At 49.4% G+C, this 24,650-nt stretch overlaps 1 protein-coding gene across 1 annotated transcript; it reads right to left on the reverse strand.

Moving 5' to 3' along the window:
- Positions 1-3,067: 3,067 nt before the first annotated feature.
- Positions 3,068-24,637, reverse strand: EFTUD2 (elongation factor Tu GTP binding domain containing 2). Its single transcript, XM_068660923.1, has 28 exons — positions 24,479-24,637; positions 24,134-24,239; positions 23,324-23,489; positions 22,809-22,887; positions 20,496-20,571; positions 20,159-20,224; positions 19,909-19,944; positions 18,909-18,999; positions 17,697-17,779; positions 17,046-17,212; positions 15,848-15,972; positions 14,115-14,178; positions 13,842-13,932; positions 13,302-13,437; positions 12,897-13,024; positions 11,689-11,882; positions 11,230-11,341; positions 10,875-11,015; positions 10,238-10,339; positions 9,316-9,398; positions 8,089-8,175; positions 7,682-7,808; positions 7,135-7,222; positions 6,514-6,632; positions 5,917-6,011; positions 5,505-5,658; positions 4,409-4,516; positions 3,068-3,793 (listed from the first exon to the last, which is right to left on the reverse strand). The coding sequence occupies exons 2-28, from the start codon at positions 24,236-24,238 to the stop codon at positions 3,698-3,700; spliced, it is 2,919 nt and encodes a 972-aa protein (XP_068517024.1). The 5' UTR covers position 24,239; positions 24,479-24,637; the 3' UTR covers positions 3,068-3,697.
- Between the last annotated feature and the right edge of the window lie 13 nt (positions 24,638-24,650).

The following is a 24,650-nucleotide window of genomic DNA, read 5'->3' on the forward strand; positions in this document are numbered from 1 at the left end:
CAGCCCCAGCCGGCCCTGGGATGGGGCACACACAGCTCCTCGGGGCAGCCTGGGCCAGGGCCTCACTGCCCTCAGAGTGAAGGATTTGTCCCTTTGGTCTCGTCTCAAGCCTCCCTCTGTTTAATTCTCCCTCACCCTGTCACTGCGCCCCAGCAAAGAGCCCCCCCCCAAGCTCTCCTGCAGCCCCCTTCAGGCCCTGACAGCCCCCTGGGAGCTTTCCCCAGGGACTTCCCTTCCCCAGGCCGAACCCCCCCCAGCTCTCAGCCTGGCCCCACAGCGGAGCTGCCCCAGCCCCTGAGCATCCTCACGGCCTGCCCCGGACCCTCTCCAACAGCTCCATGTCCTGCTGGTGCTGGGGGCCCAGAGCTGAGCGCTTTTGAGCATTTTGAGCGTGACCACACAGCCACTTCCATATCCCTCAAGCAGCCCATCCATCACATCCACGTCTCTCCAACTTGGAGACAAGGATGTCACGCAGGATAGTGTCAGAGGCTTTGGGGATGGGGACAGGGACACTGGGGGCAGGGACACTGGGGGCAGGGCTGGGTCACCCCAGTGAGGCCCTGTTGCTCAATGCTCCAAGGCCCCTTGGGAGTCAGGCGGGATGGGGACAAACGGGGATGATGCAGGGGCTGGGCTGTGATCACCCCATTGCTGAGCCCTGATGAACTTGTGCCCAGGATGGAGCCACAGTCCCCACCATCGTGGCTGTGCTTTTACCCGCTGCACCACTGCTACAGCTCAGCTGCCCCCATGGCCGGGCTGCTGGGGGGTAATTCCAGCCGCTCCACAGGGAGCAGGGTCAGGCCCAGCTGTGCACATTCCCCGTTCCCAGGGAACAACCATTTCCGTGGAAAATTCCCAGCCTGTGCACAAGGCTGCGTGCTCAGCCATGGCTCCAAGAGCTCGCATGATAGCCCCGGACCCTCTGCAGGTCAGCGTTTTCCAGCCACACTCCCCGTTGGGATCAGCCTGCCTGAGAACTGGCTCCTTCCCACGCTGCTGGGCCGCATCCTGCATCCCAGCCTGTGGGTAAACAGCCTGGGGGATGTGCCCAGCTCAGGGACATGCCCACGGTGACCAGAGCTGTTGCCAGAGCAGCCCCAAGGCTCTGCTCTCTGGCAGGCAAGGGGTGATGCATGCTGATGGCCATCGGTGCACAGGTGTGCCCACTGTGGCGGCAGGACTGCTGGCCTTTACACCCAGCTCTGGAGAGGCTGGAGCTGGGAATGGAGCCACCCCAGAGGGCTGACAGATGTCCCCTTCCTGGGACAAAGCCCTCCCTGTGCTGTGAAAGAGCGGCCGAGCACTTGGCTCCAGAGCTGAGGCCGCAGCCTCCAAGCCTTGGGACGTGCGGTGCTGCGCCGAGCACACTGCCAGCCCCACAGGCACTGAGCCTGCTGCAGCCCGGGCCCCTGGCTTGATCAATTCAGGGCTTGAGCAGCTCGAGGAGATGGTGAGCCTGGCCCCCAGGGCCCAGCTGGGCACTGGGCTGCTCCCCATGCTGCCCTCATGGTGGGCACAGGGCCACCAGGCACTGCAGGAGGGGGTAGGAGCACCAGGCAGGAGCCTTCATCCTCCCTGGGACCTCTCTGCCAAGGCTGCACTGCAGCAGGGCTGTGGGGCCAGGCCCTATAGGGGAGGTGATGGGGCAGCTCCTGGCACTGCCTGGATGGGACGGCTGAGCCCCAACACGGCAGCCTGCCAGGTGTGTGGGCGATGCCCCTGGCCCCCAGCAGCTGCAGGAAACCCTTCCCGGTGTTTTCCAAACCTGGTGGCTCCCAGGCCCAGCCCTCCATTACCCCCTGCCCTGTTCAGCTTCCGCAGAGAGCCAGCACACCGCGGGATGCCTGGATGCTCTTTGACAGGGCTGCTTCCTCTTTCCCTGGGCCTACGTCAGCCCAGTGCCTCCCCATTTCCACCAATAGCTGGGAGAGGGTTTAGGAGGTGCCTCGGCTTTACCTTCTGCTCCTCGGGTGCTGTGTGCTCCCACGACCTGCCCCGATGCCCCCCAGGGATGCTGATGCTCTGTGGCAGGGTTGCTGGCATGGACCACAAGGTGCATGCTGCCACCACACTGGCTGCTGCAGCCAAATTCAGCACAGCTCCCTAAGAAGGGTTATGAACACCGTGGAAGGAGGAAAGAGGGCTGGGTATTGTGGACAAAATCCAGGCCCAGATCCCAGGTTCTCCCAGGACCGTGCTAGCACCAAATTGTGCTCTGAGAGCAACAAGGGTGTTTGGTGGTAGAGGGATGGTGGCAGGACATGAGATGTAGCCTTGTCAACACCCAAAGCATCACTAGTACTCACAAATGTGTTTTTGTTGTTGTTGTTGTTTTCCTGGTGCAGACTCTGCAACTGATCTTGACAAGGTCTTTCCACACCAGAGCGCCTCCATCCTTGCATACAAGAGGATTGCCCACGGATAAATGACTTCCCTTGGCCCTACAGGAGTTAACAGCACTGAGATGCTGAACACATCTGGGGTGAGCTGTGAGCCCTGCTGAGTTCCAGTCCCCAGCGCAGGGCTGAGCACCTGATGGTCCCAGCCCCAGCCTGTGCTCACACGACGCGCAAGTGGCACACGAGGACAGCCCCAGAGGGCTGATGCCAGGCATCTGCTCCATGAGAGCAGGGCCAGGAGGCAGATAGGCTGTAAATGACACAGGGAGATGTAAACTAGGCCCAGTTGCCCAGCACACACTCAGGAGTGGACAAGGGCCTGAGAAGAGAGCTGGGGCAGTGGACAGGGAGCACCAAAAGCAACATGGACAACTGCTGACATCCCCCGAAAATACAGCAGCAGCCCAAAACAGAGAGAAATGAAGAAAAGCCTGGGGTGGGACAGGATTGTCCTGGGCTAATTAGCTACAGCAGGCAGGACGTGAGATCTGGGTGGAGAACATAAAGGCTGGGGGGGTGGGGGGGACGGGACGGATAGTGCCAAGGGCAGAGAAATCAGCACCGAGCTGTGGGGAACTGGGGCACGGGGTGCTGTAAGCATCAGGGAAGGAAGAGCTTCTCCCAGCTCTCCCTCCTGTGGAAGGGATCAGACTGAGCTCTGGTTTAAAGTTTGTATTAAATGTTTATAAGGGTTGAAAAAACATGTACAAAAAAGGTAAAATCCACACTTGCTGCTTCTCCTGGAGAGGCTGGTAGAAACACCCCCTCCTCCCCATACCTCCACCTTCCTCAGCTGCCCAAAGACAGGATTTGCTCAGAGGAAAACAAAAACAAAAAAAACATCCTGACAGCAACCTGGAGGGGGGCAGCGTTATCAGAAGCACAGCCAGGAGCTGACCCCAGCACAAATGCTTGACGCATGCTTACACTCAGCCCCTACTGAGGTTAACACTATATTCCAACCGCTCTGTTGCAGCACAAGGATAACGTGTGTGCCTGGAGAGAGCAAATCCAAAGGGAAAATCTTGCTGGAGGCCACAATGGCTGAACTCTAATAATACAAAAAGCATCAGTGCCTTGGGCTGATCCCTGTATGGGACAAGCCCTAAGCACACAGTCCACAAATGCCCTAGAAAACTTCTACAGTTGTGAAAGAGCAACCTGAGGGGCAGCTGCCCGCTTGCCTCAAGCATCCAGGAGCCAGGGGTGGGCAAGTGGGGATAGGGAAGGACAGGCAGATGCTGGCCAGGGCTCATGTCAGCCCTCACAAGGCAGCAGCTGATGCAGCACGTTCACATGGGGTAGTTGAGAACAACATCTTGCTTGGCCAGCTCCAGCAACATGGGGTCATCGAAGAACTTGCTGATGCTCACATCCTCGCTCAAGCCCTGCAGAGCAACCACAAACCTGGGTTATTCCTCTGGACGCCAGCACCCATGCAACCATCTTGGCAGAGATCCCATCGAAAGGCCCTGGCGTCCCACAGTAAGAGCATTTTTCAGGCTCGACAGGAGAATTTGCAAGGCGCCAGGTGCTACTCAGCAGATAACACCTATCAAACACACCTCCCCTCTCAGGAAGCTGCCAACAGGCGGTTCCTGTTGCTGAGCATATACACACAGCAGCTCACTGCCTGCCCCAGCTGGAACTTGATTCTCTCTGCTCCCTCTGCAGTCCCCCTCACTAAACCAGCACAGAGAAAAGAGCTGCTCCTTTTTCTGGGGGACTAATAGGCTAAATCAGGACACTGGGGAGGGAACAGGGCTCACTGGATGCTGTGCGACCCCGCTTTGGCTGGGGCTGCTGTCAGCTCAGTGCGCTCATGGGGCCATCACAGGCACCAACAGGCAGCACAAGGCACAGAGTGAGGGAAGTCCCAAGGCACAAGGGATGACGGTCCTTTCTGGGAACACAGAGGGGATGTGGCATGTCCAACACTGCAACGGCTCAGCTGCTGCTACAGATGGACAGAGGGATGCTCCGGGGATCACGCCCAGCCATACCTTCCTGCGCCTGGTCTTAATCATGAACTCTCTGGCCAGATGTGGGGCTGGCTGTGGCTCCAGGGGTCGGATGACGATGCTCTTGTCCAAGGGGTCACCAGGCACAATCTGAAACAGGACCAGGGCATGAGAGCAATGCTGGAGGCTGGTTTAATCTCCAGGAGAGCCTGAACTACAAGAGTAAACACCCCTGGGCCCCACAGACACCTCCAGCTTTGGTGTTACAAAGCCCCAACATGGCATCTGTTCTCCTGGCACAGAAAACTGTCACATCACCACCTGCGATCGTTCCTGCGAGGAGTCACTAATATGGTGTTGCTAATCCAAGCCAAGAACACATCCCACCTTCTCTGCCTGCCGTTGTACTCTAAGACCTCTAAAAACCTGCTAACCAGAATAACCCACATGGGTCCCCATCAGTGCTACCTCCTCAAGAAACCAGGCACATTTACCTCATCAGAGCTAAGCCTCTGGCTTTTACATCCCGACATTCAAACCAGCCTTGGGGCTCAGAAAGCTGCTGCTCCCACCTGGATGCACCACACGTAGCTGTGTGTCTCACAGGCTCAGTGTGGTAGCTCCCACAAAACTCGGTTTGCCCCAGATAGGGAAGAGGCCACACCACAGTATTCTGTCCCAAACCCTGTCTTCTGTAGGGTTAGAAAGCCTTCTCTGAGAGGTGAAACTGTGGCAATCTGTCTTAGGGCAGACAGACAAGTTCAAGCCCTGCTCCCCCAGCTGCAGAGAGCTGCGTGCACCCAAAGAGCTCCCTCCTGCTGGCTGAGGATGCCCTGTCCCCAGGCACTAACGGACCTTTATGCTCAGCACGCAGCAGCATTCTGCACTGCCCAGCTAGGGCAAATAGATGTAACCTGGAACAAAGATGCTGGCTTCTGGTAGACACTTAACAGCTGGCGTACAAAGTCTCCACCAGCTCCCAAATGCCTACATTTGAGATCGTCTGAGAACAAGCTCCAGAGAAGTTCACCTACCCAGTGTACGCTGTGGCACTAAGCTCTACTGAGAGCACCTTGCACAACCTGGTGCCTGGTCCTACCACGCTGCTCTTCCCCATCTCACCAGCGCACGGACTCACCTGCCAGTGGTGGAAGACAGACAGCGAGAATGCTTGTCCCTGCGTGTGGGTCCTCAGGTCTGTCTCGAACCCAAAGGAATCAATGGCTGGGATGAAGGCTTTGATGGTGTAGAGAGGGGAACCCGGGATCGGAGCATCCTGTGTCACGTGGCCTCTGCCCAAAAGTCAAAAGATCAGTCTTCCTCTATGTCCCCTTCTATATGTGATCCTGGCCATCCCCATCCCACACCGTATGGGGCTGGGATCAGCCAAGGAAAAATGTTCAGCTATCGCTTTGTATAGATTTCACCCTCTCCCCTCACTATAAAACCAGCACACGCCAGGACTGTAAATGTCTCCAGCAACCCAGATCCCAGACAAGCAGTTTTTTCTTTGCAGTGTAAGGTGATGGCAACTGGTCAGAGCAGCTCACCTCCGCCGGGCCAGCACCGTGTACACCGCAGAAACGCAGTCAGCAGGGGCCTGCACCTCCACGAAGTAGTAGGGCTCCATCAGGCGAGGGGTGGCCTGTGGGGAGAAAAGAGCACCATGCCTGAGCCTACAGCAGCACCAACATGATGTGGCTCATGTGAGTAAGAGGCTGGCACACTCTGGTCAAACACAGCGCCTGACTGGGGATGAAAGGGTTCCTCCTGTCCCAGGGGTGCCCAAACAAACCCCAAACAGACACTGAATGGAGCTGTTCTCTTTCTGTCCGTGACTGGTGTGCTTCCCTCTCCCCCACGGCCACCTTCCCCTACATGTCTAACACTAGGGAAATGGGAGGCAGAGCAGATGCAAGCAGGTTTCCAGCCAGACTTCAACATGAACAGTTGTAAAACCTGCCTGCCAGCCTGAAAGGGCACAGGTAGCATTAATGGATGGATGAGTCAGTTTAAACCTACATCCTTGGGGCACATACTGCAGCACGTGTGTACCCTGCAGTCCTTGGAGCCTCCACCCTGCCAGACCCCATGGGAGCAAGCACAGCATGAAACTCGGTCTTTGTCACACACAGCATAGTCCTCACCATCAGGAAAGCAGAATACACCACTCTCCGTGCCGTTGGGATGATCTGTCCTCCGCCTCTGTGCAAGGGCTCCTGAGCAATCACCGCATCCAGAATCTTAAACTTCACATTACGGATCACTGAGGAAGGGAAAAAATGACAGCAAGTGACTCGAGGGGGGATGTTCTTTGCCATATCAGCACCAGCCATGCATCCCCAGAGACACAAACCCCACAGATCCCAGTATAGAGCTAGAGCCACCAGAGAAAGTTCTCCTAAGTTTAATTCCAGCAGGGAAAGCATGACCACGTCCTAACCCTGCACACTCCAAGAGAAGCAGTTCAGCAGCTAATCTTGCAGGGTGCTCAGCTGTCTGCACCAGAACTGTATGAGGGGCAGAGTCAAGCTGCCTGCTAACAGCCCCTGGTTTGCAGGTAGGCACCAAGTGTCAGTGCCCAGGTGGAAGCTACAGCAGGGAGAAAGGGGGAGGTTCTGTTATCTCCCTCACTCGTTCCCAGAGCTGTCCCCAGCTGTGGCGTGTGAATGGAACGGCCACTGAGGGACTGCAAAATCCCTTGAGTGCTTACAGATGGCAGAATTTATTGATCTTGTTAGCTCCACTTCTACCCAGGTTCTACTTACATTCATCACAGAGAGGCCCTTCCCTGGTCCCCCACTGAAATCCCTGCACGATGCTGTCCTTCACAGAGCCCAGCAGTGCCTTGTCCACCTACAGACAGACAGACAGACAGAATGACTGCTTAAGAGACCAAATGTGCATCGTGAGGCAGTAACAGACAGACCCCAGTGTTTAAAAGTCAGTTGTTAGAGAAGCAGCCATATCCCCCTATACTCTCTCTCACAGTTCAGGAACATCACCACTTTCAGAGTTTGGCATCTATAGTTATAAATTAAGAGTCTATGTTTTGGTAATCCCAAAAGACAGGCCGTTTAGTTGCCAGTTTTGAGGATGTTGGCCCAAATAGCAGAGCTTGAAAAATAACAGGAAGTTTACTAGCCTATGGTATGACTATGGTAGAAGTCCAACAGATCTGAGATGATATGGCAAACCATCAAGTACTCCAACAGCCTTAGGACCTTGCTGCAGGTCCTAGAAGAAACTGTCACCTCTGGACACCAAAGGACAAATGTTTAACTGAAATACAACCCCGGTGTCTGTGTTTCTCACCTCTGAGGGTAGCGTATCATCTACGAGGATGTTTGGGCCAGTAGCATCTGGCCCAAAGGCCCAGATGGAACGGGCAGCCAGCAAATCCCAGTCATATTTGGTCTGGAAGAATTCACCCAGTTTCTTTCTGATAAAAGAACAGAAGACAGTTCAGGAAACAGGTCTCTGCATTGCACTCACAGCATATTTATAAACCTGTTCTCTTCGCGCATAAAATGGTCTTTTTTTTTTTTTTTAACCTGAATGCAAAATGTTTGCTGGGGCGGGGATGCTTGTGGACTAGCAGTAGCAATATTGGACACAGAACCCCTGCTGAGGGGCTGTCTGATATTGTAGATCCCAGCATTCCCCGTCTCCCCAATTATCCCCTTCTAGAAAGATTCTTGCTCTCCCCAAATTGGTCACACCTGTTCCATGTTATCTGGACCACTTCATTTTCAATGTCCTCCGCAAGTCCCTTCTCCAGAGGCTCAGCAATCATCGTGATCTTGTTCCTGAGAAGAGAGACAGTTGCAATTAGTCCACGGAATGATGGAAATGGCAGTAATTGGCAGGACCTAAGGGACTGCACAATGCCTTGAACGCAGCCAGGGAGAGGAAGCCATCCGTGTCTTTCAGTGTTACTGTCTCGCTTGTAAAGACAGCTCACACTCTCAACAACTGCTCTCTGAAGCCTGCTCCTCTCCAGCAGCAGATTGCTAAAGGACAGGACTGCTCCATCCCCCCGCCAGATGTCCAGCGCTTGTAAAGGCTGTGGAAGGAAGCACAGCCAAGCCCAAGCAGGCCAATAGCGCAAGCAATACGCCTCTAGCAGCCAGAATAAGCTGTGTCAGACAAGTATCAGACACAAGGGATGTTGCCTTGGAGAACCCCACTCAAATGGGTAATCTTGCTCCCAAAACAAATCATTCCACATGTACAGCACTTCAAGGACTATCCTAAGACTAGAACCTTTCAGTTCCCAAAAACAAGATTGCCTACCATGGAGAGTCTACATCAAAACAAAGGAGGGCAAGAAGAACCAGAAAACACAGTGGAACAAAGGAAAACTATCTTCAGCATGACATCATCATTGCCATGAAAACTCATTTGGTCATTCAGCCCTACGTTCTCCACCAGACCTCCCTCTAACATGTACTTCTCATAACGCACTGCTGGAGGAAGAAGACAAGACCAAACTGTAAGGCTCCAATGCACCACCATAAAGGAACAGATTCATTTCAAGATTAAGAACAGATAAGAAGACAAAACTTTTGGTTGTGAAGTTTGGGGCGTTGCTGAAGGCAGCACCAGGCTCTTCAGCACCTGCTCTAGGATCCCAATACACCCCTTAGTCTTGGAAACAACACAAAACTGCTGAGAGGGTGTGAAGTTCAGTTAAAGGTAAGGAGGATTATTTTATTCCCTCCATTATGAGGAAATTCCTATGAAAAAAAAAAGCACAGAAACATCCCTGGGACTCAGGGTGTTGCTGAGGGGTTCAGCAGGCTGCCAGCTCAAGCACGTGCCACTTGTCTGGCCAACAGGAGCTGAGAACAGACCCCTCAGAGGGGGGTGAAGCCCCAATCTCCAACAAACCCCTTCATCTGCCTGTCTCCAGTGACCAGCTCACCAGGAGTGCCAAGGGCTCTTACTTCTTATTGGGTGTCTCAGCAAAGCACTTCAGGGAGGACGTTTCCACCACTGTCTCGCAGAACGTCACAACTGGATCAGCGACCTGGAATAACAGCAACAGGTTTGTGGAGGTGTTTTACTCAGTTTTCCAGTATGTTGTCTGGTTTTAAAGGGCTGTTTAAAACCTCTGAACACATACAAAAGAAAAAAAAATAAATCTGGCAGTATTTTAATCAGCATTTCATATGAAATGCTGAGGTTTGTACAGGAAGTGTTAGCAATTCCTTCCAAACAAGAAATATTTTCATCTAATTCCAGGTAGAAAAAAATACACTCGATTCATTTATTTGATGTTAGCTAGGCAGTGGCTGAGGTGCAGGAAAGGGCTGGAACACAGTCACACACCCCTCTGCACAGCAATTTTCAGGCTCTCAGTCACAGCCTGTGTCATACCAGTCTAAGTTACTTCTGCATCCTAAGAACCCTTTTTATTTTAAAGAGGACTGAAAAAATCAGAGCTGACGAGTGGAGAAAGGGACCCTGACTGCAGCACAACAAATCTTGGCACTGATGACAGAGTCTCAACTCCTGGCAATGAAGGGACCCTTACCCCCATCCTGGTCCTCTTATCACAGGACTGTGAATATGCCAAACCTCACCGCCTCCCGTACAAGTGGGTTCCACAGGACTGGCTGCCTACACATGGCAGAGCCAAGGTAGGAACAAGCTCCTGCGTATCAACCAGAAAAGCCTCTCTACAACTTGCAAGCCACAAGGAAACTTACTGCAATAAACCTCACCAAAACCCTTCAACCCACACTGAGGAAGAATCAGAGGAAGACAATCACCTTGTACATTTTGCAAGGTTTATCTTTCTGTCCTTCTGAGTTTGGGGAACAAAATCCCTCCCTAGCTGGGAAGGCACCTGTCTCATTTCCTCACCTTGATATCAATCTCCGAATACATCTTCCGTAGATCATGCATCACACAATCCAGATAGAGCTCCCCTGTCCCCAGGATCACGTGTTCACCTGACTCTTCCACCTGAAAAATAAGAAAAGGATTTAACTTACAGCATTACTGCTCACAGGCACTTGCTTTCCAGTCCTATATAAGCCTGAGGATTTATCAGCTGTAAATAATTCAGCTGGGATCAGAGCACCCAAGAAAAGTTCCCACAAGCACAATCCCAAGCAATGCAAGTAGACAGAGTGGCTTAATATTGTGTGGAAGGAACAAAACCCAAACGCACTCCAGTCCCAGCAACAGCACTGCCAGTAACCATCATAACTGCCAGGCCATGGCCACACTTGTGACAAACTGACCTCCAGCCTTTTCTAGCAGAAAGTGATAACGTGCTCTGCAGAAAGCTGCCTCCTGGGCACAGTGAGGTGTGAGCTTTTCTGCCAAATTTACAGTTTTCTGCTATTTCCACATGATTTACGAGATAGACTCCAACCACGTGAAAAAATCCAGAGCAAACAAAACCAACCCACAGTAAAAATAGTTTTTAAGATCAGCCTACAAGGCATCCCGTAACGTAAGCTAAAAACAGACAGCACACATACACCCAAAATACCTTAGTTGTAAGCGAGGGGTAACTCTTGTTGACTTTGCGAAGACCATCTAACATTTTGGGGAGCTCAGAGGGGTTGACTGGCTCTACAGCTATTTTGATGACAGACGTGGTGTTGAATTTCAAAGGACGAAAGATCTGAGCCTGAAACCAGATAAGGACAAAGAGCTGAACCTCTACATCATTAGATGGCCGTGGAGTTTGACACAGCATTTGAGTTATTCTCCTTTCATGAGATGTTCTCATGCCTTGGCCTTTGGCAGGCCAAATTTATTTAACGTCACTACTGGAGCTTTTAAGATGCACTCCAGATCCCTGACTCCCTGTAAAGCCAAGCAATAGCAGCCACACACAGTACCTCCTCATTGCCTCGAGGCTCCGTGACGGTTGCAGTCTTCACTATGGGCTGGTCCACGCCTTCTATCAGCACCCAGTTGCCAGCAGGAACCCGGTTTACCTCAATGTGATACCTAAAAGGCAGGGGAGCATGACAGCAGCATAGAATGGTCTGAGTTGGAAGGGACCTTTAAAGGTCATCTTTCTTGTTCATCTACAAGGCAAGGACCTTCCACTAGATCAGCCTGCTCAAGGTCCATCCAACCTGTCTTTGAACAGCTCCAGGGAAGGAGCATCCACAGTCCCTGGGCAACCTGTTCCAGGGCCTTACCACCCTCATAGTGAAGAGTTTCTTCCTTACACCTAACCTAAATCTACTCTTCCATCGCAGCAGTGCTCACTGCTGTCAGCCTCAGGCCCCTTGCAGCAACGACTCCAGGTGACTGCTCTCAAAAATAAACATTGCCGGAGTTTTCCATACCTTGCCACCGAGATCCAGAGGCGTCCAACAGTGCAGATCTGTGAATCCTCCTCATCTTCCAGGGTATAGTTTTCTCCTAGGACCTTCACAGGCTGGCCGGCATGAATGGTACCACTGAGCACTCTGCCAAAGGCATGGAACTGAACGCCATCATCTGTGCTGTACATTTTTGTTGTGTGACACATCAGCGGACCCTTCCCAGGGAAGAGAAAGAAGACCTTTTCAAAATGCAGTCAGGAAATTGACACATGCATGGTAGGACTTACAGATACAAATCCATTCAGGGGATGGAGCTTAGAAATACTTCTTTCAACTTGCCACTTTCAACTTAATTCCCTTCCCCTGGAAGCCTTATATCTCTTTGCCTTGGACAGAGACCCCTGGGATGACTGTGGTGTGCTTTTCTGAAGTTCTCCTCCCTCCTCTTGTGAAACAGTGAATAGTGGTTGGGACAAGGCCATGAGTTGGGTGGATTACAGAACAAAAATGTCGGCTGCTGGCCTGCAAACCAGTGCCATCTGTCTGCTGGGCAGAGCACCTGAGCCCCCACAGATCACAGCTTTAAGTCCCACAGGGGCACCCCACAACTGAAGACCTGGCAAGAGCCACCACTGTATTATTTTTGGGGGGTTAATCCACAGCTCGTTAGAATAAGAGATTAATTTTCTCTCCAGACTCTAGAGAAAAAGTCACAAGTTCCTCACTAAGCTGCTGGGCTGGCCTTTGATGGTTCTTGACCACTCCAAACATAAGCTCAATGCAAGCTAGGTTTGAAGAGGAATTTTCTTGCAAGGCTTTGGCAGGAAAGAGGCTGACTAACTACGGTAGGCTTATTTTATCAGTATAATTCACATCAGTTTTCTCAGAGTTTGAGAGTGAATCGAACTTCATGGAAAAGGGACAAAAAGACAGCAGAAGGCCATGAAATCACCCTGCAGTTCCCACGTGCTCTGAAGTCCTGACCTAGCCTCTGATCTTCTCCGAACACTGTCAAACAATTCTATCTCTCAAGGGCTGCCCTGGCAGGCAGCTAAAGTTTCTCAGAGTGAAGAAATTTGTTTCACTATCGGATGAGAGGTTTCAAAACGCTGGAAGTCAAATCTGTGCAGATGGCTGTCTAGGAGGCAGCTGCTCTAATAAGTCAGTGAAAGGAGTGTGTGTTTGCCACACTTTTGGACACTCAGAGCAAAACAGAAGAGTTTCCTTACGTCAGGGTCGCATTCACTCATGGCTTCCCCTAGATCAGAGTCAACGCCACCAGTGTAGGTATGCTCGATTTTCGTCTTGGCTCCCACCTTTGGGGAGGGAATATGCTGCACACACATGTCCACAAAGCCTGGAAAAGTAATACTTCATGAGAACATGATTAAGCAGGGTAGAGGAAAGAAATGTACTCCAATAAACACAAGGCAAATCCTTTCCTAATGCACTGCACCCACGGCAAAGGGGATTTGCCCACTGTCCTTTGGGCAAATGGTTATATTTGAAAAACCAAAGCTGAGAAGGGATCTGTGCAGGTGGACACTCCATGGCTGCATTACAGCCCTTAAACTCAGCCCATGTGAGACTAAGCTATTGGGAACATTGCAGAGGAGATGACAAACAGCATTTACCTGTGAATTCCCCAAAGAACTTCTTGCAGACAAGCCGCAGGAGCGGTCGAATGTTCAATTTCAATTCCTCTTTGGTCAGGTGGATGCCGAGTTCATCCAGAGTCCTAGGCAGGGTTGTGTCCACATCCCCCACCACCTGCAAGACAACGAGCAGCGCTGTTAGCTTCGCTGCAGGTGTCCAAGTCACTAACTCCCAGGGGCACCCTCACACACCAGCCCGTCACCCTCAGTGCTCTTGAGCTGCTCTGCTTTAGAGCTCACGTGAGAACTGCCTGGCCGGCTCATGTTATCACTTAGCTGATACCAGAGCACATTACAAAGAACATAAGCTGTTCTGCTCACTGTACAAACACAAGGCTATATTTGCAAGGAACAACTGCAAGGGTATGCCCATCATTTCTGTATGCTCAAAGCCAGGAACACAAGATCACACTGCATTAACGGGACCAGAGCCCCACAGGCACTAGACACACCACCACCTAGTGCTCAGTCCTTGAACACTCGTGTCTGGAACTGCAGGAAGAACAAATCACCACGTACCTGAGCCAAGATCTTGTACAGGGGCTCAAGAATGAACTCCACAAAACTGCGCTGGGAACTACTAGTTGGGGCCTTTTTAGTGAACTTCCGTCTGTTGGGAGACAAAAGGAGGGCAATGAAGAGCACTCTGCAAGCACCTACCACAGGACCATAGGACAACTCAAGCTGGCAGGGACCTCAGGCGGTCACCTAAAACACATTTTACAGAGGAAGGAGACAAAAAAAAATAACAAAATAGCAATAAGGTAACAGACATTTAAACAGCTTCCTTACGTCTTTGGATTGAAGTAGATGTCACCCCAAAGTCGCTTCGCGAACTCTTGGTAATTGATATCTCCTAAAGGAAAAAGCAAATGACAAGAGACTTTTAAATAACACTGTATTTCTCTCATTTTGCAAATCCTTGGTTTTTGCCTTTTACAACAACCCTGAGGATTCAATGCAATGCTGGTGAACAAACACTTGGTACCAACTCTGAATAAGTGACTGAACACTGATCTGGGGAGATTAGACAGAGAAGTGGGCAGAAAACAGTCTGCTGAGGACCATACCAGCAGCCCAGGTACACCGTGGGCTCACTCATTTGCTTCCCAGGAGCATTTCAGTTGTCTTGATTATACACAAGGTTAGAGCTGAGAAGAGCTGGCCTGACAGACTCTGCGCTGCAGGAACCCAGTTACATCTGCTTCATTTTCCAAATGTTAACAGTGCAACCTGACTATGTAGTGCCAAGGTGCTGGGATGGCTCACACCCCATCTGCCCCGCAGGCTTATCACAAGCATTTTCTGCCTTGCTGAACATCTCCAGGTTCTTTTCTCTTTTTCAGCTGATGCGTTAAGTGCATAGCCAAATACCCAAGCGCGGAAGGAATAGTGAAGTGCTTGGCTGTCATGGTGGATTTACAAATAATAAGACAGCGGTGATAATTTACAGCAGTTTCCAAACAAGCTTTTGCTGTGGGCAGATGTGCAAGCATAAGAAATTTCATGGTGGCTGCGGTTTTGACAGTTAAACTACTATAACTCATGTTATTTGAAGTGTGGTGGCTGTACATAAAATCCCTGGTGGCCACAATCAAATGTTACTGACTTCAGGTACCATTCAGCTCATGTCTTCCCCACATGGATGACATCTCCTACCGACTGTGCCTGCATGCTTTATTAGTCCCCAAAAGAAGGGGTATCATCCTAGCAGGCACTGAGTTAATTCTGTGATGCCCAGGGAGATCATTTATTTCTCCAAACTCATGAAGACGCATGACAGCCCTGGCGCATCAGTCTCCGACCTCTACAACTTCTTCCTCCCTTGGGCCAACTTCTCTGCAAGAGCTAGGCCAGCTGCTCTACAACATCCTTGTCCCCTGCTCGCTGCTCCTACAGATCACCCTAAATTCCCAATGTGAGACTTCAAAATCTTGGCTCTATAGCTGGCAAATGCAAGCAAAAGGCCCACTTTACAAGTGGCAGATTGCCTTGAGTGGGCACCTGGGGAACAGAAAATTAAATCAAAGGCTGAAAAAAGACAGTTTCTTAAAAAAGACCAAAGGGCAAGAGTGCAAAACCTTGTGGGCCAAGCTTGCGCCTGGCTGCAGCTGAGTCTCAGACTCTGGAGACTTCAGGGAAAAGGCAGGCAGAGCTTAACTGCTTCATTTCTGAGCTCTTCTGATAAGTAGGCAGAGTGCAAGGCATACACTTGCCTTCAACTGCCATAGCAGGAGTTGCTTTTTCTGCTTAAGAGTACATATAAAACACTGACTTCTGACTCCAGAAATATTTGTCAGGAGAAACCATTTGCCTAAAAATAAGTTAGAATTATATTTTTGGAAAGACTGCAATAATGTTATCTGGGGCTCAGATCTGCAGTACTTCTCTATTTCTGAAGTTCAAGAGTGCATATATTGGCTATACGTATCTACATGCGGTGAAAGCTGAAGCAGAAAACCTCAACAAAAAAAAGGCTAGGAAATGAGATGTTAAAGCATACAAGGTTTCTGGATAATCCTCACCATATGTGTCTGCATAAATCTTTGCAAAAGATCCCAGCGTGAAGCAGATGCTGTACTGTGAACTGGAGAAACACACGTTCCCCAGAAGGGGAGACAGAACGAGGTTCTCATCGGTGGAATACATGCTGAGAGGAGACAGTTTTTAGAGACAAGAAAAAAACATCAGTGTTATGAACTAAGAAAGACACTTAAGTCTATTTCCCACATCAAATAGCAGTATGTGATAGGTAAGGATTTTATGCTGCCAAACAGTGGCTTAAAACCAGCTGCAACATGCTCACCTGTTGGAATTTCAGGATCAGTATCATATTATGACTATGAGCTTCAAAACATTTGCACACAAAGAAATATTTAAAGACCTAGAACTAAAAAATTATCAGCACAAGTGCTCTGTATTGTTTATCAGGTAGAGTTTTTCTTCCCCTAAAAAGCCAGCAAAGTCAGTCAACCAAGGGAAAAGATAATACAAGGCAAATAACAAGGACAGAATTGAACCGAAACAATTTTAATGAGTTCACAGGCATGTTAAACAGGATGAATTATCCTGCTACGAGCTGCATCGTGCCAGTAGCGACTCAACAGAAGCATGCAAGTGAGCTCGTGTGCAAATTCACTTTGGGGTTATCCAAGCTACAGTGCCAACACAAACTGAATACTGTTAAGAAAGTCACCTGAGTGGCAAAAGAACCCACAGAAACGAAGTCTTGCAATTGTCAAGGTTAGAGAAGATGACCCTCCCTTCTCTGAGGAGGGTCTTGCAAGGAGATTTGACGACAGCAATATTATGGCCTCTGTTTAGGGGTTGGGACAGCAAATTCCCTTTATTTTTGTAAATAACTTTTAGGAGCTTTGAGACATTTCAGCCTACTGTTTGGGATACAGCCTGGACTTCTTAGGGTATTTGAGACATTTGGGAACACAGAAGTTTCCCCCCTCTTGCCCTATGTCCACTTTCCATACTTTGTAATAGGGAAAAAAGTGCTGATCCTATGAAGCCTATCAGAAGTCATACAACAGGAGCCAATCCTGCCTAATCTGAGATGAACTTCCACTGCTTCTTCTCGTCCCATTTTCTATGATTTAACGTATTAAGAGACAAGCTCGTGAGACTTTTCACACACGCAGGGCTCCCAAAGAAAAGCATCTGCAGTGAAACAGGGACAGCAAGCGCTAGTAACACACCATCCCAAGCACATACCTTATCAGACCGTTAACTTCATCTACAATATGCCGGAGTTTGTAATAGGCATCTGTAGGGGGCAATTTCAGCTCCAGGATCAGGCGGTCTATTTTGTTGATGCACACAGTCACTGCCAGTCTTTCCTGCACCGCGTGCTTGATCAGCCTCTCTGTGTTCAGCATCACCTGCGGGGAACAATGAGCACAAACACCCTAGCAAAAGCCCTCCACAAAATGCTATCTAGGGCATGACAGGCAGTGACCCTTACAGGCAGGGTTGCAGCCTGTAGAAAAGCCTGAGCTCAGCCATCAGCAATGAGCTGATCTTCCTGTGATTTAGAATTAGGTGCTAACCCAACCAAATTCCTTGAATCCTGTCCCTTGGACATCTCTGATATAAATAACCTGTTCCATTTTAGATATTATGGAGATAGAGATGCAAACAACTTAGGGAATCAGCCTACAGGTCACATGTGTCATGCCCAACCTGGCAACAGAAGCTGGAGGCTTGACTCCATGATTTGGCTGAAAAACATTTCCTTCTCAAACTGTCCTTCAGAAACCCTTCAGTACCAAAAGCAGAACCCATTCCGGGCCTTCACGATAAAGCAAGATCAAGGACTCCACTGTAAGAGTTTGAAATGAACCTCTGGCAGAACTTGACACTCACCCCCTCAGCTGCATCAATGAAAAGCACAACACCATCTGAGATACGAAGGCCTGCTGTCACCTCATCGGAAAAATTGACATGACCTTCAGAAAAAAAAAACAGAGGTGAGAATGAGAGTAAGCTCAACCCTGATCCCAGCATCAGAGAGGCAGGAAAGCTACCCCTACCCCTCAGCTCTGTGGCTTGCTCTGGTCACCAGTATCCAGTGAGGCAGAACAAAGAGTGCTTCCTCCTTGGACAGTGACTCAGGAGTGGCTGCAGAGCTCTGCGTAGGGATCTGCTTCAGTTTTAATGTCATTTTTTGAGACTAACCACAACAACTAGTTGAACAAGTTCTTTTCCTCACATTTGTTATTGTGTTTCTCACAACACTGTGCAAGTACCTCAAGAAAAGGAGGGAGATTGCTCTCCACCAGAGAACAGAGGCCCTTCTCTCCCATCTTCCTGTGTTTTAACTTCTCTTAGCTTTAGCTGTAATTCAACAGATGTGTCCCAGGACCCTCCTAAAATTTTGCCTCAGCTTCCTGCAGCACATTGATCTGTGATTACATCCCCCCACAGGAACCTGTCAGAGGACTGAGAGAACTCCTTGAAGGAACAGTGGGCAACAGCATTTGAGAAAGCCACTGTCCACACTGTGCACACCGGTACCTAGAAAATGCAATTCTACACGTGCTTCCCATATACTAGAGTCAAACATTTTCAGCCCCATTAACCTTCACTGTGCCACTAATCAGAAACACAAGCCTAGCTATGAGCCAGCAGTACAGTCATTACGGCTGGAAGTGATTTCTGAAGAAAGAACTTAGTGAAAGGCTTGGGTCCCAGGACTGGACTGAAATCATCTACAAAAACAAAACAAAGCACAGGGTTCCGTCTTTAAAAAACGTCCCAGGGTTTCATTGCACTTAAGTGCCATTTCCAGGTGGATCAGTGAAGTTTCAGGGTATAGATTCTCACCTTGTTTTTCTGAGAGCCAATGCTACACAGACCCACCACAATCCAACATAACAGTTCTTTGAAGGCTCTCATTAACCACTGAGCTGTATGTGTTTTTGCTGTTCTGCTCCTACCCATGGCACTGCCCAGAGGACCAAGGAGTTTCATTAATGAGAGAAACCTTGAGTCACATGGTCATATATCTGCCTCACACATCAAGCTGCCTTCAGCTAAGTGCATCCCAAACCAGGATTTTCAGGATTATACAATCACCTGGAGTGTCGATGATGTTGAAGAGAAAAGACTTTCCTTTGGTGTCTGGCAGAACAATAGTCACTGGTGTGCTCTTGATCCCTACTCCCCTCTGAAAGACAGGAAAGCAGGATTATCAATTAAAAGAAAAAGAAAAATCACCATGTAAAAGATGAACAAGGATAAATTAATCAAAAGGACTGAAAGAAGTAAACATCCACCCAGCACAATCTCTTCCTACAGGGAGGGAGCAGCAACCTCAGATCACTGCACTGCCCAGCCCAGCTCCCCCACCCACACCAGCTCAGACTGGTGAGCTACCACTCCTGGGCCACACAGGCTGTGCTGACTCCAGCTAAGGAGTTATAATATGCAATGCCAGAGACAGAAGATCCATATTTTTCTGTGCTTTCACCCTTCTTCTGCTATCAAGTTATACCTCAAAGCACAAGATTTAATCATACAGAGTATAGAGCACAGCAGTAAGGTGAAGAGAAAGCAATGCGTCAAAGGATTGTTCTGGCCATGACAATATCTAGCGAGCAGGACTAAATAAAATTCCTATCCATGCCACACCACATGGAATCAAAGCACCCAGCTAAGATTTCCCATCAAAAGAAACCAAGGAGAAACGTGTATTTTGACTTCAGTTTTTCTCCTTATCCACCACTGCTGCAAACCCCTTCCACCTCTCTCCCTCAAAAAAAATGGTTGTAGTTGCCTACAACCAGGTATTTTGGGATAACTCCAGTGCAGATCATCAGCTTTACGCAGGTAGATAAATAAAATCACACACGGAGATGAGGACTGCAGGAATTGGAAGAAAGTTGGACCACCAGGGACCTTACTAAAGCAAAGCCAAGAGAAGCAGATCATTTTACTGATTAAGAAAATAATCTAAATGTAGAAGGCATATAAAGATGATAAAAGAAAGAGGAAGAAACTGTCTACAGCAATTAACTGTGAGTAAAGCATAAGACAACTGCAAAAAATCACTGCCTGTTCTGCAAGGCTCACTTACCTCTTGCTCTGTGAACAATATATCGGTGTAGCAAAGCTGCAAATACAAAACAAAAGTCAGAATATCACAATTTTGTATCAAAAACTACGTTTGAAACAGGATGTGATAACTCTCTATATATGGTTAGCATGGCAAAAATAGAGCCAGAATTAGGACTGTACTCTGGTTTTCCAGCCCTACGTTCTGATCACAAAACCACCTTTTCCCCACATATGATCCAAAGGCAGGAACATGCTGAAAGCTCACTTACATCCTGGTCATAGCGCTTCCGGATTTCTGGGTGCGTCTGTTCTATCAGGCAGTCAACAAAACAAGTCTGAAAAATATCAGATTGTAAGAAAAAAGAGGTGACCATGTTCAAACAGACGAATACAAATGAGCCCATCACTCCTATGCGGTACAGAGAAAGGCGAGTACAGAACTATTTCCACATGGCTGAAATAAAAGCCACAAATAACTGCAGAGCAACAGGATCAGCCAGAGAATGAGAATGCTGCCACAGAAATCCGGGGGTCAAAAGAGCAACAGCAAAAGCAAGCAAGAGAGATGGTTAGTACCACCCAACAAACTTTGGATATTCACACTACCTTGCCATGGTGAAGGTGCCCACACAGAGTCACATTTCGAATTAGCTCCGAGTTGTCCATCAGATCTGCCAGGAAACTGGGGAAATGAAACACAAAAGACTGTTGGAGGCTTCTGCTGCGTCTAAGAAAAGTAGGTGCCATTTCAGCTATGCTTTCTATCCGAGGTCCCTCCAAATCTTCTCCAAACTTTCATTCTGCCAATGCCCTGCGGAGGAAGAATCCCACTTTCCAGATGGGGAGGACAAGAGAGTTGGAATGCTAGACAGATGGCAGTGGGTGGGAGGAGACAGAGCTGGTAAAACTGCCAGTGATGAAGTATTACTGAATATCTTCCTTCTCTTCTAGTCAGTATTAGAGCAAAAGTCACATCCATGTACGTGGATGATGAAATACTTCCGCTCAAATAGTGGCAGGTAGTCAACTAAATCACAGGGGTGGATAACAAGCACCCCACACACTTTTAAAAGATGGCCACAGGGCTCCACAGACGATTAATTCTGATTTTCAGGTCTTAGAACAGTGATAACCCCAGGGACTCAAGGAAACAGTAATGGAATTTAAATGTTTTTAGAATCAGCAACTGAGCTAGGGAATGATGGACTGGTCACTTCTGCATAGATCCTGCTCAAAATATAATTGAGATCCTAAATTAGCAGCTACTCTAAAAAATAACGGGAAGCTATAAAACAAGTATCAATTATTATGGGTTTGTAGATATTAAGTCCTGTCAAATAATCTCCTTTTTAAAACTCCTTTAATTTTCTCTGATGCGGCAGACTTCTTAGCATACGAGATTTTGATTAAGAGCTAAAAAAATACAAAAATCAATAACAATACAGATTAAAAGCTTGCTTATTGGTCTTAAAACAAGGCTAAATGTGAAATCAATACCAAGCTCGCAGGTTTCTGGTTAAGTCCCACAGGGACTTCCTCTTGGCCCCATCGTCACCATTTATATCAACGAACAGAAGAAGAATTCATTACTGAAGGAACACGCAGAGGACACAGGACTCAGAAAAGCAGCAGATAATGAAGAGTACAGGCCATCGACCAAGTGCAAAATCGGCTGCTTAGAAAAATAAGACCAAGCACACTGTTTGCTTTACATCTGGCTATTCTGAAAATCTCCCTGGTCAATGAACACAGCCATACTGATAACAAAGGGGACAGCCCATTTCAGAAAGGTCCTGGGCATCTGCATATGAACTCCAGGGAAATTTTGCTGCCAAAAGATAACAGGATCCTTGGAGGTATAAAGGACTGCGCATGTTGGGGTCTGCTCAGCACACACGGAACTGCTACCAAACCTGCATCTGGATTTGGTATCAACACTTGAAGACAGCTATTGAGAACTGGAAACAGCTCTGAGTACCCACGAAGCAGTGCATGGGTTGAAACACCAGCCTAGCGAAACACTCACGCAACTCAGTCTGCCCATCCTCAAACAGAAAACAGCACACAGAAACACCACAAACATGGATACAGAACCCCTCCACCCACCAGCAGAATGCAGTGCCTAGGCATCAATAAGATCGTGTATTTTCATAGACAAGGTAAACAAGTGTTTTTATTCTTTACCAAAATCTCAACTTTTAAATTTGTTTGGATTTTTTTCTCCCCCCCCCCCCCCCAAAGATTTTCTCCTGGTGTACCAGGGGCTGCTTTGTGGGGTACAACCAGCAGACACCACCAAGCACAGCAGTGCAGCTTGGCTGAGCAGCCTGCACTGACCCACACACAGCTTGGCAGTGGCTTTTGTGCAACCAGCAGCAGACAAATTCTCCCTGGAAGCTCCTCCAGGAGAGACAGGAATGAATTTGAGACAGCCTTAGGCCTGCATGCACTGGGATGAAATCAAAACGTCCCTTTTGGGTGTAGGAGGATGAGGCATGCCCCATGCTGACCGAATAAATACTTCTGGAGCCAGTCAGGAAAACTTGTGTTCGGCAAATCTAAACACAAAGGTTTCCAACTGCTGAGCTTTCTATCAGCTGCTGAGATGAGAAAAGATTTACATTCTAGCGTCAGATAACTGCACTATGCTGCCTGCTGGGGAGACAAATTAACTGTAAAATGTTTAGCCTTGGACTTTCTTACTCTTCTTTTTGGTTCAAATTCTGGGAAACAGCTGCACTCCATTACATTGCTGGTGTTAGTAAGAAACAAACCCACTGCCCCTTGTAAGCTTCCTCCTCCATACAGCACACAGCCTTTTGACTCCCTACCTTTGCCTGTAAACAACAAAAAGCAAGGAAATCGCAGCACAGATGGCTTTATCCAAAGCACACGCTTAAAACTCTACATGTTACTTACTCCATCTCATAGACAGTGACCGGTAACGTCTGTTCCATCAAGGAGAACTTTTTGGTTTTCACAGGTTTAATAATAGGCTCTGAAAACAAGAGAAAGAACAATGCAGTGCTGTTATCAGTGACCTGAACCCAACACTCTCAGAAACAGTCATGCTGAAGAGGGATATTTGCAGACAGAAACACATTTTTAAAGCTGACAGATTCTTTTTTTTTTTTTATATGAGTATCAAACGAGATGCCTTAAACACATTTCCATTTCTCTTTAAATATCTTTGCAGCATCTGTCAATATCTGTTTTTCAAAAGACAGTTTGCTTAGCTTTTGCAGTAATCCAGAGTGCTAAAATGTGGGCATCGCTAGACAAACAGAAGAGTTTGACCTGGGACAGACAGGAAATTCAGAAGGAACATTAAAACTGATTGGGAGAATCAGAGGGAATGTTATTTTCCCTTTTCCAAGGATCCATGACAAGTTCTCCTCACCCCATACCCACCTCACTGCTTTGTCACCACTTACCAGTGAGAGGCTGCGTGTCTTCCTCTTGCACTATCGTCTCTACTTCAGGCCCATAGACCTCCTCGGCAGTGGGATAGTATTTCTTATCCTCGTGCAGCACCACCTCCATCCCAGGGTGGTCTTCATCGTGGTCCCCCATATCATCATCGTCGTCATCATCCTCAAGCTGCAAGCAATGTTCACATTTAGCCACTGCCGGCACTGAAGTGCTCTATAAACCTTAACTGCTCCAGAAAGCGCTTGGCATCATATATCCAGAGAGCCATAAACCCACAGGCAGCCAGGAAATCACCAGATGTGGTGGCCCCGGCATGTCACAACCAGCTTTGGAGAAATCTGCAGAAATGCCCTCGGGAAGCAGCACAAATCCCCCCACCGTGTGCCTGCTGCTGACGGCCCCGCTTCAAACAGACGGCGCAGGCAGCAGCTCTGCCCTTCATTCAGGCACAACAGAGCCACTCTGGCACACATAACACAACCCCCGCACACACAAGCCCCGCTTTTAGGCTTCTAACACAAGAAGGGGCACCCGCTGTCCTTCATCACCTTCCCTGGTGTCACCCAGCACAGCCCCTGCTGTCCTCATCCCTCACTGCTACATCTGTGCAGCTTTACAGTGTTTGCCACCAGGGAGCTGAGCTACTCACAACAGTGCATCAGCACTGGCACATATTGGGGTCAGATAAAGACCTTACATAAAGCACACGGATCCTTTGAACACACAAAAAAAAAGCCAAACGTGACTGGAACCACCAAAGCTCCCAGTCCTGGCAGCGAATCACGCCAGAACATCGCCCCCCCCCCGCTCACCTCGTCCAGGTCCTTGGCCTCCCTGCCCAGCTCATCGTCCTCATCGTCCGAGTCCAGCTCCGGCCCGATGTAGTTCCCGAACTCGTCGTACAGATCCGTGTCCATGCTGGGGGCGGAGGGACCGGCTCAGAGGGGGCACACGGAGCCCCGGGGACACGGCCTGGGACCCCCGGGAGCCCGGCCCGGGCCTGTCCCGGTACCCCCGGTACCCCGCTACTCCCGGCCGTATGCCCTCAGTACCCCCGGTACCCCGCTGCCCACCGGTCCCCCCAGCCCTATACCCCCCTCCCTGTTCCCCTTGTCCCCCCCTTGTCCCCCCGGTCCCGGTCCCGGTCCCCCCGGTACCCTCCGTCTCTCCCCGCCGCGCCGCCCAGGCCGTTGGCGCCGCCGCCAGCCCCACGGAAGGCCCCGGGGCTGCCCCCGCCGCCTGCAGCCACCGGCCCGGGCCCAGCCCGGTACCGGGGGGGTCCCGCGGGCAGCGCGGGGCGAGGAGGGGCCGAGGGGACCGGGAGGGACC

Source organism: Anas acuta, chromosome 25 (genome assembly GCF_963932015.1).
Source record: "Anas acuta chromosome 25, bAnaAcu1.1, whole genome shotgun sequence".
Classification (NCBI taxonomy): Eukaryota; Metazoa; Chordata; class Aves; order Anseriformes; family Anatidae; genus Anas; species Anas acuta.